The sequence below is a fragment of the Canis lupus genome, chromosome 9 (assembly GCF_003254725.2).
Source record: "Canis lupus dingo isolate Sandy chromosome 9, ASM325472v2, whole genome shotgun sequence".
In the NCBI taxonomy this organism is placed as follows: Eukaryota; Metazoa; Chordata; class Mammalia; order Carnivora; family Canidae; genus Canis; species Canis lupus.
The window spans coordinates 50709429-50728450 of record NC_064251.1 but is presented as its reverse complement, the minus strand read 5'-3'; the positions used below and the strand labels follow the sequence as shown (position 1 = coordinate 50728450).

The following is a 19022-nucleotide window of genomic DNA, read 5'->3' as shown; positions in this document are numbered from 1 at the left end:
AGAGACACAGGCAGAGGGAGAAGCAGGCTCCATGCACCGGGAGCCCGACGTGGGATTCGATCCCGGGTCTCCAGGATAGTGCCCTGGGCCAAAGGCAGGCGCCAAACCGCTGCACCACCCAGGGATCCCAAAATACCACTTTTAATCATCGAAATACCTTATAGAATCAAGCACTCCTTGAATGCACATTAAGTGCTGAGATAAAAATAAACAGAATGTAATAATTCAAACCATAAACATGCACTACTCATCATACCCCGCTCACACCCTTCCTTTTCACGTTCAGGAGCACACCTGTGTGTTCTGTTTGCACTGTAGTAGACACACTGCTGGACACAGCACATTGATTTATTGCTTCTGTGGCCCCTGCTAGGGCCTGGTTCTCAGCGTGACACCCGAGGAGGGTGCTTCCCCTCCTCTGGCGGGGAGAGCACCTGGCCCCCAAGGAGCACCCAGCCCATTCACACTGCTCTAGGAGACAACCCGTGTCCCTTGTTCCATTCTGGCCATGGCTCCCAGCACTCACCTTGTTGACCCAGAACACCATGGCATCCTCGAGGTCGTATGGAAGCTCTTTCGAGGCACTGAATGTTGAGAAGCGCTTGACGCTGGCCACTACCTTCTCGATGCTGATCATCTCCACGGTGTAGGCCATCATGAGGGCATCCACCATCGCCATGTGGGCACTCTGGGAGCAGAGGCAACAGTGAGGGTGGCCCAAACCCACCTCTCCTATGAGGTTCAACACAGAGACCCTGCTCACAAACTCTGACCCAATTCTGTTGTTTCGAGGTCATTATCTGCATGTTACCCATCCCCAGGGTCCAGCCAGCTCAGCACCCTGTAGCGTGGAGGGCTCTGAGCCTTTCTCATCTCCACAGCAACCCAAAGAGCCCCAAGGGTGGCATCTCTACTTATGCCTAAGGGAAAAGGCACAAGGGGAAGAGATGTGCCCGAGGCTGCATGACCACGAACAGGTCCCTGGGTACCAGTCAGGAGCTCTGCATGCTAAAATTACACCACACCTTTGCACCATTTCTTCCCAGAACTCAAAAGAATGCAAAACGCCAATGAACGGCCAAACCCACAACATGGGAGGCACCAAAAATCGCTGACCCAGAGGAGTCTGGAAAAGTCACATCGGCGGTGCAGCTTCCAAAGAAAAAATGGGGAAGGAGAGAAAGAGGTACATTTACTTCTTTATCTGGACACAAAAACATGACACACATGAAACAAACTGACAGGCTAGGCTCAACAACTGTTTACCAAAACATCTGCAAAAAATGTGCCTCCAAATGTTTTCATTAACATGCTTCAATGTAACCCTGGTGTCCAGAGCACTCCTAGGGAGGAAGAGAGCTGAGAGGAAGTGACTCCTTCCCCTTTCTCCAAAATCACAGCACTAAAAGAGATGCACAGCTCAGGATGTCACTGCACAGGCGCAAACCTTGGCCATCCTGTGGGACACTCAGGCTTGTGCCATCTGCGCAAGTTTTGAGGCTGACTTCACCACAGGCGTGCAGCTGAGCTGCAGAGGGACAGCTGGCAGCATGACAGGCTGGAGCGCCGAGCAGGTGCCGTGGCACCAGAAGCAGTCACCGCTGGGGAGAGGCAGCCCCTGCCCCTACGAGCACACAGGATGCTCACCATCTTTATGGGCGCGTGGCTGAGGTCGGGATCCGTCACAGGGGTGTCATCGCTCTCCATCACGTAAATCCCTTTCCGGGACAGGGCTTGGATGACAGACTGGTGTCCCTGTAAGGCGGCCACCTGGTCCCCCTTCAGGATGAGGCTGCAAACACGGCAGTAAAGCTCGCTGGACAGCAGGAGCTTGATGACAGGCGGTTTGATGTGCTCTTGCTCATACTGGTCAATGTAAAAGGGGTCCCTGAGGTCCTCGGGGATGTTATCTAAGCCAAGGAAGAGATTACCACATGAGCATGACACGTTATGTTCAAAATGCTAACAAAGGACAGAGTTGCCATTCATCACGATGGGTGACTAACAACATAAAAAGATCCCACTACAAACGGCACCATCCCACACACCTTCTCCACCTGCAAACAGGCGGCTAACCCCACCTGGGCGGTGTGGGTAGTGCACACCCCTTAGCAACCACACCACCACACCCAGGAGGAGCAACTCTCCTGACGTAGAGTAGTGAGAAGCAGGTGTGGGAGCCCTGGGGGGCAGTTGGGGCTTGGCAGCATGGCACCTGCTCACGCTCGGGGGCTGCATGCAGCACACAGGACCACCCGGCACCTGGTCCCTATGGGACGGTATGCAGCACACCCCATGTCAGTCCTGGGGAGGGTATCAGGTGCATCTGTTTTCTGACATCCAACGGGAGAGGAGAGCGAGGCCAATCACCATGGTTTTTACAGAGGGGAAGGCTGGGCTGCGGGCATCATGACAAACTCCAAACAGCAGTACCAGGCCTTCACCTGACTTTGGAGCAGGCACATCGGTGCCACATGAGCTGTGTCAATTAAACATCACCACGATTCCATCAAATGGAGACTTCTGTCCCTGCGTTACACATGGGGAAATGGAGGCAGAGAGAGTACACCATGTGCCCAAGGTCACAAGCAGCAGAGACCAACTGTGAACCCACCTGACTCAGTATCTAGACCACTTCCCACACAAAAACACCAGCCACCCATGTACAGCTGGGGACACTCACTTTCCAAATGTCTGGAATGGCCTCCCCAATGGCGTCCCTCACGCTTGCTCTGCAAGATGTCAACAACAGTCCCCCCAAAAGTGGGGGACACTCTGTACTCAAGGAGACTGGGAAACATGAAGTTACAGAGTCAGGATGACCTCTCCAGGGAAGCCCACATACCTCTGACTCTCCAGCCCTGGACCTCCACCATGGTTGAGTTCTGGAACCATCCCAACCTGCAGAAGGCTTCACACAAGCCTAGTCTCTCCAGGAAGGCTGGTGAAGGAAACCCCCATGCCAGCACGCCCTCTCCCTGCACCATCCTGGAAGAAGGGGCGACCTTACCAGTGACCTCCAACCGTACCCTCTACCCTGTTCCCTGCCCCTCGCCCTCTTCCTTGTCATGGGCACTATACTCAGAGCCCTGAATCACTTCATTGTGGGTCTGGGGCTGCTCCATGTCTCCGCCCATTATTTCTGACAGTAACTAACATTTCTGCTGCCCTTTTGTTTTCAAGCACCGTGGTTCAGTTCTGGTTCACAGAGCCTTAGAGCCCCCACAGCAGCCCTGTAGGCACACAGGGCCAGGGCCAGGTCTGCAAGGCTGGAGGGACATATGCTCGCCTCAGGGACAAACCAGCAACCTGCTCAGGGAGGAACAGATCCTGTCAGAGACCATCCTATTCTGTTATCATCCCAAGTTCTGAAACAGATCATACCTGTAATAAAAGAAGGGAGTCCCAGTGCAAAACATGGTGGGAAGAGATTTCTGCTTTCTTGGTAGGTGATGGTGACACGTGAGTGGGAGGCTAAGGGAGGGACAGGAGCCGTCCCAGGAGGACACACGTGGAGGACTCAACGCTGGTCCCAAGCAGGATGGAAGTCGGGGGGAGGACACCGAGCCAGGGAGCCCACGATCTGAGTAGGTTGTCAGGAAAGGTGCATGGCTGACCCGGGCAGGAGGGCAGTGGGCCAGCTGACACTGCTCAGGACAACCCCCAGGCTCCTCCATCTCTCTGCCTCCGTGGGAGGGGCATGTGAAGGCTGCTGGCCATGGAGCCTAATCTGCCTGTGAGTGAACTCTACCTCCCCCCACCCCGGGCTCCATCTCAAGGTCAGCTGCTCCAACCAAAAGCTTCACGGTCATCCAGTTCTCTTCCTGCCAAACCCCTGGCAACTCCACCTGACTTTCCCTTTGAAATATACCCAGAGAATGACAACCATCACCATGGCACAGTCCCCCTAGCCCCAGCCCCTCACCTCTCACTTAGGTAACTGATGAGCTCCCCTCCAGGAGTGTAGAGGCCTACGGACTCAGCACAGAAAGGCCCCCCAGAGTCACAGCTCTGAGAGGAGACAGGACACAGCCCAGTGGAGGGCTGGCCCTTGGAAGGACGGGAGTCCAGGGGTACAAGTGTAGAAACACTCTAGCTCAACACAGACGCCTGGCAAAGCTGGAGAGAGCACCAACCACGGCTCCACAGAGCCTTCCCTTTCACAGCCCCCTGGGTAGAAAGGTCTTCCGTGTGTGGCCCACTTAGTGGGAGCTTCAAAAATAATATAAATTGATTCGAACAAACCACTTTTCAATTACATATGAATATGAACATAGGAATCACATAACCAAGTCACATAAACTGCAGATCCAGGATCCCGTGAGCTACAGGGAAATGACACATCGGTTCCAGGTAAACGCCTGGACTTTGACAAAGGCCTCCTGCTGCCAGTATCCCTGCCCATCCCCCCCACCAGGGCACCAGCCTCCTACCTGCACCCCTCCAGCGCCTGCCCCACCCTCACTGGGGAGCAGGGCCAGCTAACAACCTGCTTCCGTGGGGTCAACTCCTGCTGGGGCCTCTCACCCAAGTTCTGAAATCTACAATCAGTTTTATTCAGGTCAACAACTATTTACAAGAAGACAATTTTGTAAACACGTTGAATGTTACCAGTAACTTACTCTTCCTTTCGTCTACAAACCAAAAGAACAATTTGTCAGAATTATTCACTTGTTTATTTACTGAGCACCTCCTATGGGCCTAAACCACACAGAAACGAAGGGAGTCAAATGAGGTAGAGCCACTGCTCAGGGGAAACCCTCAAGACAACCAAGAAGTGAATGACCTGCAGACAACACGCTGGGCACCACCCAGATGGGGACAGGGTGCTGGGGTGCTGATGAGCCACCGAGCCAGCACCGCGGGGCAGGGAGGACAGAGAGGCTTCCTGGGGAAGGAAGCAGCCAGGCTCTCAGTGGCCAATGGAGCAGGAAGGGAGAGGATAGGGACACACAAGGGAACAACCCTGACGAGAGGAATCTGGAAAACTGCAGCTGGGAACTGCAGCTGCAGCCCGGGGCACAGGCCACATCTTCGCTAGCCCAACGGGCAATCAACTAAGTACTGACCACCTGCCTGCCCCAGGAGGGACCTGGGGCATCAGTGGGGTCCCTCGGGGCCTGAGGCCAGCCTGTAGGAGCGCATGTGACAGCCCTGGGGGGGAGGGGGTCAGGGAAGTATGAAGACAGGATCACTATCAATAGAGCCCCACTGCAGTCAGTGGGCCTAGTGATGTCAGAGCCCAGCCATGAACAGGCAGCCCTGGAAAAGGGTGCAGGCATCAGGGTCTAGGTGTGACCAAGACAGACAGATTCCCCACTGTGCCGATGAGACTCAGACTGGTACCGTCTACTGTCAGGAACCAGAAGCACAGGGGACAGTCAGGGCAGAGGGATGCTCTCTCCTGGGTATGACGTCTCTGAGGTGCCTGCGGGACCCTAGCAGAGATCTCAAAGAAGGCAGCAAAAGACAGAGATCAAAGTGCAGGAGAAAGGGGCTGGCAGCGGATGGAGCCCGGAACCTACTGCATTAAATAACGCAGCCACAGGTAGACGCTCTCACCCAGGGGAGCACACAGAGAGGGAAGAAAAGCTGGTCAGACAGCTTGGGGTAGGCTGGCCAGGAGCCAAACACTGACACAGGGAGGTGGTCAGGGAAGGGGCTGCAACAGAATGTGGGCTCGGAGAGAACATTCCAGGCAGGCATGATCTGTGAGATGACACACAGGAAAGATGGAAAGGTGTTCACAGATTCACAACCAGGAGGCAGCGCTGGCCTTGGGAAGAGCGGCATGAGGACAGGCGAGGGACGGAGGGGCTGAGAGGCCAGCACGGCCTCCGCCCTGAGCGAGGCCGTGGGGCCCACAGATGGCAGCATGTGAAGGCCTCAGACCGTGGAGGAACACCAGGAGCCTGGAATGTGGGAGCAAGGGGTGAGGGGGAAGCCCCACATCTGGGGCTGAGACAGATGGACAGAAGGACAGACGGATGTATGGAAGGAAGGATGGAAGGACAGACGGGCGGGAGGATGGATGGACAGAAGGACAAACGGAAGAAAAGACAGACGGAAGGACAACCGGAGGGCGGGTAGGGCGAGCAGCAGGTGTAAGCGCAGTGGCCGCATGCTGTAGGGACTCCCACCTAACACCAGGAAGGCAGGAGGCAGGGTGTCTGCTGAGCAGGAGGGCCCTAAGCAAGAGGGCAAGGCTTGGCCACCCAGCAGAGCTGTGGCCAGGGCCCCAACATGGCCTGAGTGGCAACCACAGTGCGATCTGGGGGACAGCGGTGCCGGTGACATGGGCCCATGGGGACAGCACATACACGGCAGCTGGCGGGTAATGTGGGGACCTCACGGGGGCATGTGACAGGCGGTGTGAGGGACAGGGTCGGGGGGTGCTAACTGCAGGAGAGAGTGGGAATGGGCAGCAGATGCGTGGGGGGCAGAGTGCACGGTCTAGAAGACAGGCAAAGGGGTGCAACTGGGAGCAGACCCCAAGGGTGGCCTGCCTCACATTGGCCTGCTGCACTTCCTACTGGGCTGTCCCCAGGGTGGGGCAGGTTCAGCCAAGGCAGGGAGGTAAGTCACGGTGCTGAGGGCAGAGCTAGAGTCTGTGAGTCTCACCCAAGCACTAGCTGTCCCTCTCATCCACAGGCCGTCAACAGGTCAGAGAGATGCATCAAGGAAGCACCTGGGCCGTCACTGCCCGCTGCACCAGGCTCCATCCCGCGGACCGACACCATGTCCCCGCACCCACAGCTGGCCAAGGCAGCCCTTGCCAATGCCCCGCTATGGCCCCCACTGAAGCCCGAGACCCCAAAAGGCTCTAGCTTGGTCTATGGAGAGCAAAGCCCATGCAGCTGCCAGTGACCGGCAGGACAGCACCTCATCACCCAAGCCTTTTAGCAACCCCGCAGTGCCCAGCCCCAGTGTAGACCAGTTCCCACCACATGTGGGTGCCCAGACATCAGCATGTGTGCTGCTGAGAATCACCACTAGAGGCTCCAAAGGTGGCTTTGACAGTCTCCATCGAGAAGACACCTACCCGCTTCTCACTGTGGACACGTGGAAACAAGCCCTCACAAATCATCACACGGGCAATAAAAAGAGCCAGAGGCCTTCGAATTCTGCCCACACCCAAAGCCTGAGCTGGAAACACCAAACAGAAAAGAAAGAAAACCAGCTCACTTGGGCAGAGCCCACAAACGCCGACCCCCACACCCGGAAGGCCCCAGTACCCAAGCCGTACCTCACAGTAGCAGGAACAGGGCACCCTGCGGGCTCTTTTCACCCCCCCCCCCCCGTTTTGCTGAGGCAGGTTCAGCTATAGGAAACACACAGACTTGTCTTCTAGCCAGACCCCTTCTAGGAGAGCCCCTTGGGGGCCCCTCCCTCCCCAGAAAGCAGGAGGGGTGCTGGACACAGAATCCTAAAATCTGTGTGGACTGTCCTGGACAACCCACGTGGCCCCTGTGTGCCACCAAGGAGCTTGATCGGCATAGCAATGACTCGAGAACGACACTGGGGCCCAGGTTTCAAGGTGGTATCCTGTGGACAGGCCAGATGGCCCAGAGGCTTTGAAGACTAAACCAGCTCCAAGCTAAGGCCCACACACAGCAGGCCATTGGGACTCAGTCTCTGCCTAACTGGGATGAATACCTATTTAAGAAAAAAACAAAAACGGGGCAGCTGTGGGTCTCAATAGGTCAAGTGTCTGCCTTCGGCTTGGGTTGTGATCCCAAGGTCCTGGGATGGAGCCCCACATGGGGCTTCCTGCTCAGTGGGGAACCTGCTTCTCCTTCTCCCCCCACTCATGCTCTATCTCTCAGACAGAATCTTTTTAAAAAATAAACAAAAATAAAAATTTTAAACAAACCCAATTCTCTAGATTTTAACAGGAACCAGAGTCTCACTGTAAGAGTCAGAATGTTCAAGATACAATCCAGATTTACTCCGCAAAGAAAACAGAGTAGGGTACCTAGGTCACTCAGTGGTTGTACATCTGCCTTTGGCTCAGGGTGTGATCTCAGGGTCCTAGGATCAAGCCCCATGTCAGGCTCCCTGCTCAGTGGGGAGTCTGCCTCTGCCTCTCCCTCTGTTCATGCCCTCATGCTTGCTCTCTCCCAAATAAATAAATGAAATTTTTAAAGTAAAAAAAAAAAAAAAGAATTAATTAAAACTTTGAGAAACTCCAGGAATAAAGAGGTCCCAGAATGGAAGGAAACCAAAGACCAGAGCAGAGGCGGCCAGGTGCTGGTGAAGACAAGAGTGGGTAGGAAACCTCCCAGCCTCCTCCACCGCGAAGTGGAGAGGCAGCGGCGCTGGCCCAGCACACAGCACCACTGGGTACCCCTGGGACGCCGTGGAGCCCTAGCTAAGGCGGGAAACCGACCCATCACCCTCACCTGGCCCCTCCTCCCCCCCTCCTCCACTCCCAGGCCCAGAGTACAACCACTTCCCAAGGTTGGCCCCTAGGGAGGGAAGGTGATCAATGGGAGGAGTGGAGCACAGACCCTAAAGCCAGAGTCCTGGCAAGACCCGCCTCACTCAGGCCTCAGAGACTCCCCAGAGAAGCAACAGCCCGTGCAGCTGACACCCCAGGGACCGCGGTGCATGCGCCACCAGCAGGACCAGTGTGAAGGAGGTGCAAACAGAGTACCCCGTCCCTGGCAAGGGAAGACTCGTGACCCAACGTGGCCGAACACAAGAGTAAGTCCCTTTACGCCCCTGCATGGGCAGGAGCACTCCACTACCGGACGTAACACAGTCCACAGAGAATGAACACCTTCAAGGGCGGGGCCGACTGACAAGAGAGCAAGGCTGGAACACGTTCCAGGAGAATCTGCAATCCAGAGCCCAAGCTCCTGCTGGGACACACTCCCCAGATGGTGTGTTTCATCCTGTGTCCCAAGAGGACCTGTCCATCTAGGGCAGGTGCAAAGAGGCTGAGCTGGGGCACCTGGGGGGGCGGGGGGCTCAGTCAAAGAAGCATCTGACTTCAGCTCACGTCATGACCTCAGGGTCCTGGGTTCACACCCCATATCCGGGTCCCTGCTCAGTGGAAGCCTGCTTCTCTCTCTGCCCTCCCCTCGCTCGCATGCTCAAGCTGTCTCTCTCTCTCTCTCTCTCAAATAAAATCTTAAAAAAAGAAAGAGGGTAAGCTGCATTTCTGGCACCTCCCAAATTCTTAGGGCAAAATTTGGTCTTCAGACAATGGGAGCAAGGAATCCTGGTGACCTTGCAGACGCTCTCAGCTGGGAACCCCAAAGGCTGCACCATGAGAACAAGCTTGAACCGGAAGCACATCAGCCCTTGAGAGCACCCTGAGCCACACACTGGAGTGAGGAGGTCGGGGGCTGGGGCCAGTGTCTGCAAATGCATGATTCTCCAGAGGAAGGCACCATCTCAGGCTGCTGATGATCCTTACCGTCTTCCAGATACTTCATCCATTCAGCACAGATGAAAATAAGCAGATGAGCAAAATGACAGGCCATCCTGAACAAAGCCAGCAGAAACAGCAAGTGACAGAAGCCGGCTGACAGGCCTGCGGCACTGCCAGGCGAAGGAGCACCAGGACAGCCTCGCCCCACTGACCACGACCAAAACTCTGCACGAAACCAAAAACCAGCCACGCAGGGATTCTCAATGTGAGCAGCACATTCAACTGTGGGAGCAGAGGCAAAGCCTGCAGAAGCAACATTTATGGGGTCCCAGTTCTGTGCCAACTTCCCCTCCTGCCTTTGACCTAAGGGCAGCCCGACGAAGCACCATACAGCAGGCGGACAAATTCTGACAGAAACCGGGCCCTTCCAGCCAGAGGACCAGGGAAGGGACCCTGCCCATGAAGCAGGAGTGGGGAGATCCCAGGCTCTCTTTCCCTTCCCTTCCAGCCTGGGACAGTTAGAGAACAGCAGGGACAGGGACAGTGTAGCAGGCAGGGCTATAAGGGGAGGGGCCTCAGAGGTCTGAGAGGTGAGGGCACCTACTGTTTCTGTCCTCTCCTCCTGCACCAGGCACGCAGAGCTGCACGGTGAGAACCTGGGAGGCGGTCACTCCACGTGAAGCCCTGTCCTTCCAGTCAGAAGAGAAGAGGGGCTCTGCAGAGCCACAAAATGTAGGGGGAAAGGAGAGCTGGGAAGGGGCCTCCTAACTCCCTGTATGAACCCACACGACTCTGAGCTACGTGTGTGAGGACAGACCCCAAGAGCCAAACTGACCTTGAAACTACTGCACACAAATGGCAAAACAGTGCCCTGGCCTGAACCTAATGGGGCGTTTACTACCACCCGGCCACAAAACATAGCAACAGTACCGGAAGACTTTAGCAGGACCCAGAAAGCAGCCCACGATGTGATATTCAAAATGTCCAAGACACAATCCAGAATCATTCAACATATAAAAAAATAGCAAAGAGGTGTCTGGGTGGCTCAGTCGATTGAGCTTCCAACTCTTGGTTTCAGCTCAAGTCGTGATCTCAGGGTCATGGGATCAGACCCCATGTTGGACTCCCTGCTCAGTGGGGAGTCTGCTTGAGATTCTCTCTCCCTCCCCCTCTGCTCTCCCTCCATGCACTCTCACTCACGCTCTAGCTCTCTAAATAATCTTTAAAAAAAAAAAAAAGTAGGGGAGGCACCCAGGTGGCTCAGCAGTTGAACATCTGCCTTCAGCCCAGGGCGTGATCCTGGAGTCACAGGATCGAGTTCCACATCGGGCTCCCTGCATGGATCCTGCTTCTCCCTCTGCCAGTGTCTCTGCCTCTCTCTCTCTCTCTCTCTCTCTGTCTCTCATGAATAAATAAATAAGATCTTTAAAAAGAAAAAGAAAAAAAAAAAAAGGAAAATGTGACCAATTCTCTGGGGGAAAAAAATCAATCAACCGATGCCAACCCTGAGATGACCAAATGTCAAAATTATCAGACTTAAAGCAAAGATTATAACCAGGTTCCATGAGGTCAAGGTAAGCACTCCTGAAACAAATAAAAAAGTAGTAGTTCTCACCAGAGAAATTAAAAAAAAAAAAAAAGAAAAAAAAGAACCAAAATTTGAGGACTGAAAAAAATGATGTATCAACAAAACACTCACTGAACAAGAAGGAGAATAAAGAGGACGGGGAAGCAGGTCAGTGAAGCTGATACATGTGCATGAAACCATCAACCCGAAGGCACAGACTGAAGAGAAGGAAGAGCCTCAGGGAGCAGTGGGCCATTAGAAGTCTAACAGCTGTTCCTGCAGAACAGACTGGTGCCCAAAAGCATCTGAATAAGTCATGGCCAAAATTCCCCCATATTTGGTGAAAGACACCTATTTGCAGGCTCAAGAAGCACCGCAAAACCAGACAACACCGACTGGAAGAAAACCGTGCCCAGACGCTCCCTAGTCAAACTACAAAGAAACACAGATAAAGCAACAGGCCCTCGGGACCCGTGGTGACGCGATCAGCCACAGGCCTCCCCTGACCACCCTTCACACGATGAAAGGAAAAAAAGACAAAAGCACTTTGACAGAAACAAAATTTGGAAATTACAAAAAAGGAAAAGAAAAATGAATTTGGCAGGTTAGAAAAATGACCAAGCATAAGTTCTGGAACAGAAAAATCCAGTAACTAAGCTTCATTTCATACACTGGCCTGTACAGCAGAGGACACACAGCAGAGAAGATCAGTGACAGACCCTGCAAGTGTCACGAAGTGTGACTAAAGCCCATACAGGAAGCAGAGAAGGATGGGAACCCTGGGTGGCGCAGCGGTTTAGCGCCTGCCTTTGGCCCAGGGCATGATCCTGGAGACCCGGGATCAAATCCCATGTCGGCCTCCCGGTGCATGGAGCCTGCTTCTCCCTCTGCCTGTGTCTCTGCCTCTCTCTCTCTCTCTATCATAAATAGACAAAAATTAAAAAAAAAAAAAAAAGGAAGCAGAGAAAACATGGGACAGGAACAGCATCTCACCAGACGAGATTTTCCCATACTTGTAGACTTCACAAAACCCAGCAGGATAAAAAAGGAGATGTACACACCAAAGAACATCTCAGTAATACCAATTAAACTGAAAAACAACACAAAAGCTTAGAGCAGCCATGAGGGAGGGCCCTGTAGCCAAGGACAAGGTGGCCCGGACACAGCCTTCCCCACTCCTCCTGCTAAGCAAACCCATGAACCTCGGAAGTAAGTCACAAGACAACCAAGGCTGCCCAAGGAAGGCAAACCGTCCTGGGACCCTCGGACTGGAGGAGCAGATGGCAACGGGGCCCCTCACAACCTCCCACCTGACAGAAGGTGACCAAACCTGGTGTCTCCTGACCCTTGGCCAGGGGCTCCTTCCCACCCAACGCTGACCCAGAGTCCTACCCACCACAGCAGGCCAGCGTGGGGGACCAAGGGGGATGGAGAGGAAGCCCCACTAATTAGCTCAACAATGCCCCCTGCCAGAAGTACTCTCCTTCCCCCGACCCTGAGACACACACAACCCACCCCCCCGCCCGACCATGTGCACGGGGGACCCCATCAATACAAGTGCCAAGTCTGGGAAATGCTCTGTCCTCCAGAGACGCCAGCAAGCTCTTCTGCCTCCTGAAAGCAGCACCAACAGGGACAGGGGACAGGGAGCCCCCCAGCCACACTAGGTACACATCCCAGCACTGCACTCTGAGGCAGCCCGGGCCTGCGTGCTGCACCTGCCCAGGGGGCTGCTGTAACCAGGACCCAGAGGCTCCTAACACAGCAGGTGGAGGGGCCAGAAAACAATCAAAATTCACTCGTCACACCCAGAACCAGAAAGTCAGGACTTGAAAGAGAAAAGCACACTGACTGATCCCAACACCGAAACAAGTGGAACCTTGGGATGACCTGACCAGGACTGTAAGCCAACCTATCATAAAAGTGATTCTACAAGCAATTACAAATACTCCTGAAACAAGAGAAAATTTCAGCAAAGAAAAAGAAGTTATAAAAGAACCAACCAAATACAAAACTGGAAAACAGCAACAAACTACACGGGCTGGTTAGCCCCACGTGTGATGTGGGGAGGACAGAGGGCATCAGTCAGGAGCTTGTGGCCAGAGACACAGAAGTCCCCAATCTCAACACCACACAGAGGGCACACTGATGAAAAATGAGTGGAACCTCGGGGACCTGCAGGAAGAGAACACGAGAGCCAACGCTTGTGTCACCAGAATCCCCAGGAAAGAGGGAACACTGAGTGGGGCTCACGCAGTACTGGAAGAAATGATGGCTGACAACCTCTCAAATATAGCAAAAACTAGAGACATAAACCCAAAGAAATCCACACCCAGACACACCAAAACTAACTTCTGAAAATCAAAGACAAAGAAAATATCCTTGAACCAACTGGAGAGAAACCCCGCACTCCAAACAGGAGCCATGAGCTTGAGGGACGGCGGGCCTCTCCCAGGGCCAATGCGGACAGGACACAGGACAGAAGTGGCACACCTTCTTCAGGTGCTGGCAGAGAAGAGCGGTCAGCCAGATCCCACACCTGACGAAACTATGCTCCAGGGATGAAGGAAAAATAAACACATTATTATTGCAAAACTTGATTATTTTTTAGGAGATTTATTTACTTACTTACTTATTTATTTATTTTAGAGAGAACAAGCCAGAGGGAGGGGCAAAGGGAGGGGAGAGGGAAAGAATCTCAAAGCAGACTCCACCCTGAGCAGGGAGCCTGACACGGGGCTGAGTTAAATGACCAAGCCAAAATCAAGAGTCAGACACCCAACCAATAAGCCACCCAGGCACCCCTAGACAGAAGAAAACTTTTAAAAAATATATTAATTTCTAGCAAACCTTAAATGAATGCCTAATTGAAGTTTTCCAGACATAAAATTATAAAAGAGGGAATCTTGGAGCATCAAGGAGAAAGAATAACAGAAAGACACAGATAATTTGAGTAAATACAACAGACTATCCTCCTCATGAGTTTTCTAAATTATATCTGGTGACCAAAAGGCCAACACCCTCAGATAACTCATGACAATAATATTTAAAGGTGGGGAGAGCAAACGGACCAAGGTGGAAAAAAGGCTTTTGACACCTGACTTGAAAGGGAGAAAACAATACCAGTCAGCTGGCGTTAAGTCATATATAAATACTCTTAACACCCAGAGCAATTATTAAGAAAACTGTAGACACACACCCAAAAACAATACAAATAAATCAAGATGGAATCTTAAAAAGCTGTCAAGTAATCCACAGGAAGGCAGAAAATGAAATAGGAACAAGAAACATAAAACACAAGATGTCAGACTTAAGCCTTAACTATCGACAATTACTTTAAATGTAAAAACCCTCAGTACACCAAGTAAAAGACAAAGATTGGCAGAATGGATTTAAAAAAAAAAAAAAGTAAAGTCAGTACAAGTACATTCTGTTTACAAGAAACTCACCTCAAACTCACTGATTTAAGTAAGCTGAAAACAAAGGGATAAAAGACGTTACACCAGGAAACATTGTTATCCAACAAACAAAAGCAGTAATAGCTGTACCAGTATCTGATAAAACAGAAAGAAAAATACTAAAGACAAGAGATACACATTACATAACAGTAAAAGGGTCAACCCACCAGGAAGACCCTACAATTCTAAATGTGAATGCACCAAACCCACAGAGCCTCAGAACAGGAGAAAAAATGGACAGAGGCAAAAAGAGAGACAAGTACAGTTAAGGGCCGCAACACCCCTATCAGCAACTGACAGAACCGCTACACAAAAACCGACAAGGAACGAGATCTGCTCACACAACCAAGAGCACTTAGTGGTACATGTGAACACATCACCCCACAGCAGTAGGAAACACACTTCCTCTAGTGCTCATGGAACATTCATCAAAAATAACCTTACCCTGGGCAATAAAACAAACTTTAACAAATTTGAAAGAATAGTATTAGCTTACCACAACAGAATCATACTAGACATAATTACAAAAAGACAAAACAGGAAAATCTCAACACATGGAAATTACATTTATAAATAATTCATGGGTCAACGAGAAGCATCAAAGGAAAAAAAGTTCAGAAAACTGAATGAAAATGAAAATACAACATACCAAACATACATGGGATGCAGCTAAGGCAGTAGCAAGTGGAAAACTGATAGCACCAAGCTCTTACACTAGAAAAGGAAAAAAAAAGCTTAATCATCTAAGTTCCTACCCCAGGAAACTAGAAAAAGAGCAAACTAACCCCAAATCTAGCAGAAAGAACGGAGGCAGGGGTGGCTATCAAGGCAACAGAAGAAAAAGAAAAAAAATAAATAAATAAAGGCAACAGAAGTCTTGGTGGGAATGGAATGTTCCATGTCTATGTTATACAATGTCACTACCTTGGTTGTGATACTAAATTATGGTTTTTCTTTAAAGGTTTTATTTATTTATTCATGAGAGACACAGAGAGAGGCAGAGACACAGGCAGAGGGAGAAGCAGGCTCCATGCAGGGAACCTGATGTAGGACTCGATCCCAGCCGGGATCATGCCCTGAGCCAAAGGCAGATGGCTCAACTGCTGAGCCACCCCAGGGGCCCCTAAATTACGGTTCTGCAAGAAGTTACCACAGGGGAGGCTGGGGAAAGGGTGCCCAAGACCTCTCTAATTTCTTGCAAATGCATGTGAATATATAAGTATCTCAAAATAAAAGTTTAATTTTTTAAAACATTGCCCCAAAACCTAAAAACACTTAACAACATATTCAAAATAGCCAATAAGAAAAAAAAAAAAATAGCCAATAAGCATGTAAAAAAACATTCCACCTCATTAGTCCTCAGGGAAATGCATAACCAAACCACGGGGAGATAGCATGACCTGTACACCTGAGTGGCTAAAATTAAAAAGCCTGACAAAGCCACGTGCTGGCAAGGACACAGACCAACTGGAACCCTGACGCTTTGCTGGTGGCTACAGAAGACACACACGCCAACCTTGGAAACCAGCGGGAGAGTTAAACACACACTTGTGACCCATCAACTGTGTGGCCAGGTGTCCCCCAAGACGACTGAAACAGATGCCCGTGAGCACTCAGAGGGGCCTTATTCTTGGTAGACAAAAGTCCAAGCGGCCACCCACGAGTGATCGAGCAAGCACACTGTGGGCAGCCAGACAACAGAGGGCCACTGCTCCCCCCCACTCAGCCAAAAGGTCCGCACACGTGGGGTGAGTCTCCATGACACCGAGTGCATGAAGCACTCCCGAGCCACACAGGGAGTAGCTCATGTCTGACTGGAAGTATACAAGGCTCTAGAAAAAAACAAATCTAATCCCCACCACCAGAGCACAGCAGTGAGGTTCTGGGCTGGGACGGGCTACAGGGGCTGACACTGACCCCAAGAGATGGTCAGTGGAAAGGGCTGAACTTGACCATGCTTAAACCTCAAACTACTCTTGGAATGTGTGCACTTTATTGTACCTAAGTATGCAAAGTATCCCTCAACAAAGCTGATTTCCTCAAAGGTCCAAACTAAAATTCTTCACTGTACACCTGCCAAACAACGGGCCTTAACCTACCCTCCGGAGGCTTCTCTGAGAGGTGCAGGTTTCACACGTCCCTTCCCTCCTTAGAAACCTTCCACAGCTCCCCAGTTCACACATGTCAAAAACCCCACTTTACCAACGTGCCATTCCAAGCACTCCGAGATGAGGCCCAGGCAGTTCTCCCACGGCTTTGGCCTTCCCAATCTGCGGCAGTGGGAGGCACCCAGCGCACCACCACCCCCGCTGCAGGGCCAGGCTCACCTCCCCGCTCCTTGCCCTGGCTTCTGTCCATTTCCTGATCTCTGCCAGCTTCTTACCACCTAGGCCACAAAGTCAGCCTCTCTGAATTGAATGGAACATTCTGGATTCCCTCAGGGGAGCCTCACCCTCCCCTTACCAGCTGTGCCTCAGCACCAGTTCCTTTCCTAGGCACCCGTCTCCTCAGTCTTGCATCACAGGTGTCTGTGTGTCAGGGACCCCTGAGTTCACAGCACATGCCCACTGAAATGACAGCAGTAAGTGAGCCTGAAGTGAGCAGAGGATAGTCACGGAGGGGTGCAGAAGAGAACAGGCCAGCACGCACAATAAAAGGCCAGGCCCGAGGGAGGAGTCAGAAAGAGAAACTCAGAGGTGAGCTTCTACCTTAAAAGCAGAAAAGCTCCAAAGAACAAGGACTGAATATTCCTGTCAAGGGAGCCTTGGGCAGGGCCCCACCACCCCCCAACATCAGTCAAGCCCATCTTGGGGGGCCTTGCTTCCCTAACATCTGTCGCTCATCTACTCTCATCCCCTCTGCAGACAAGCTATGCAAGGCCTTGGACGTCAAGCAAAACAGCAGCAGCTCTGCTATGGATTCAGTGTGTATCCTCTCAACTAATGAACTGAAACCTAGCAGGAGGGACGCCTGGGAGGCTCAGTGGTGAGCGTCTGCCTTCCAGCTCAGGGCATGATCCCCAGGTTCCACGATCGAGTCCTGCATCAGGATCCCCCCCAGGGAGCCTGCTTCTCTGCCTCTCTCTCTCTCTCTCTGTGTGTGTCTATCATGAATAAATCATTAAAATCTTTAAAAGAAAGAAAAGAAACCTAGCACAAAGATAAAAGTGTTAGGAGGTGATTAGACCAGGAGGCTGGAGTCCTCATGGAGAGATTAGTGCCCTCATAAGGAGGCTCAGAGAGCTCCCCTGCCCCTCATGCCCCATGAGGACATGACAAGAAGACAGCCATCTCCAAGCCAAGAAGCGGCCTCACTGGACACCAGACTCTGCTGGCACCAGGATCCTGGACTCGCACCTCCAGAGCAGAGGGAGACAGATGTCACCCAGGCTATGGCACGTTGTCATCGCAGCCTGAATGCCCTCAGACACAGCCCACATATTCCACCGACTACAGCACCCACCCACTCCAACCTGCTAGAAGAATCTTGCCAGGCTCTATCTCTCGTCACACCACTCCCTCTACACGAAACCTTCCCAGGCACACATCACAAAAGAAATCCCTAGCCAGCTTGGAACACCATAGACCATCTGGCCCAGACTGTTTCCTAAACTAATCACTACTATTCCAGTCCACAAACCCTGTCATGAGGTTACTCGACTCCATGGCGAGCACTTCTTTCCCTGCACATGACCCAGCCCTCCCTCTACTCCCAGAGGGGCCACCCACACCTTACCCATCCTTCAGGGCCTCTGGCCCCACAAAGCCTCCCCACCGCCCCTTGTGGCCCGTTCACCCACCCGGCAGCTCCCCAGTCGGCCTCCAGACAGCCGTGGTACTGACGCCATGCCACATGAGTTCGTTCCCCTTCACACACTCAAGAGTTTGTGTGGACTTCGAGCAAGTGAGGAGAGCACACATCACATAAGTTACGCCCTATCCTTGTGTAGTGCAGACTACGACAATGTACGTGACAGCTACGTGGTCATCCCTGGCTGGATGCATGTAACGCTGGCTCCATCCAGCGTGTGGAGCCACATCCTGGCCACATTCACGCTGGCTCCATCCTGGCCACATTCAGATCAAATGAAAAATAAAAGCAATCTGAGATTTTTGATAGCCCAACCAGGAAGTGAAAAAGAACACCGTACACATATGGTACCATAACTATACACAAAAAAAATCAATAACAGGAGAAGCCTGTGAGCTAAGAAGAGGATAAATGTAATATAAAGAAAAAAATATTAAGGAATTTTTCGAAGAATACGTGCACAACTTTAACCTCCAGCAGTGTAAAAGTAGCCATGTTGAGGCTCGCTCAAATTTAAAGGATCAGGACAGTCTGAACTTAGAGATAGATGTCTGTTCTCTGGTTAACACTGAGCTTGTGGCATTGAGACCGGAAAGAGAATGTGTGCAAACCCGTACAACTTTAGAAATACAAACTCATTCATGTTACGGCCGTGAGGACAGAACATAGATCAGATCTCTACTTCAACTATTTCAAGATTTCCAACTCTGGCACACATTTGACAAGCAGCTGAGCACTGCAAACAGGGCACCAATCAGGACAACTATGACCCCTGACCTCACAGACACCAGGCAGCTCTCAGTACACC

At 51.8% G+C, this 19022-nt stretch overlaps 1 protein-coding gene across 7 annotated transcripts in view; it reads right to left on the bottom strand.

The window, feature by feature from the left end:
• Positions 1-19022, bottom strand: part of CAMSAP1 (calmodulin regulated spectrin associated protein 1) — a 63778-nt gene that overhangs the window by 39893 nt on the left and 4863 nt on the right. For 5 of the 7 annotated variants that reach the window (XM_049114359.1, XM_049114354.1, XM_049114355.1 and 2 more), the window contains 2 exons: positions 1648-1910; positions 527-688 (listed from right to left, as the gene is read on the bottom strand). The exons of the other annotated variants lie outside the window; for them this stretch is intronic. In XM_049114359.1, coding sequence (XP_048970316.1) covers positions 527-688; positions 1648-1910 — 425 coding nt within the window. The remainder of the gene's footprint in view (positions 1-526; positions 689-1647; positions 1911-19022) is intronic. 7 annotated transcript variants of the gene reach the window in all.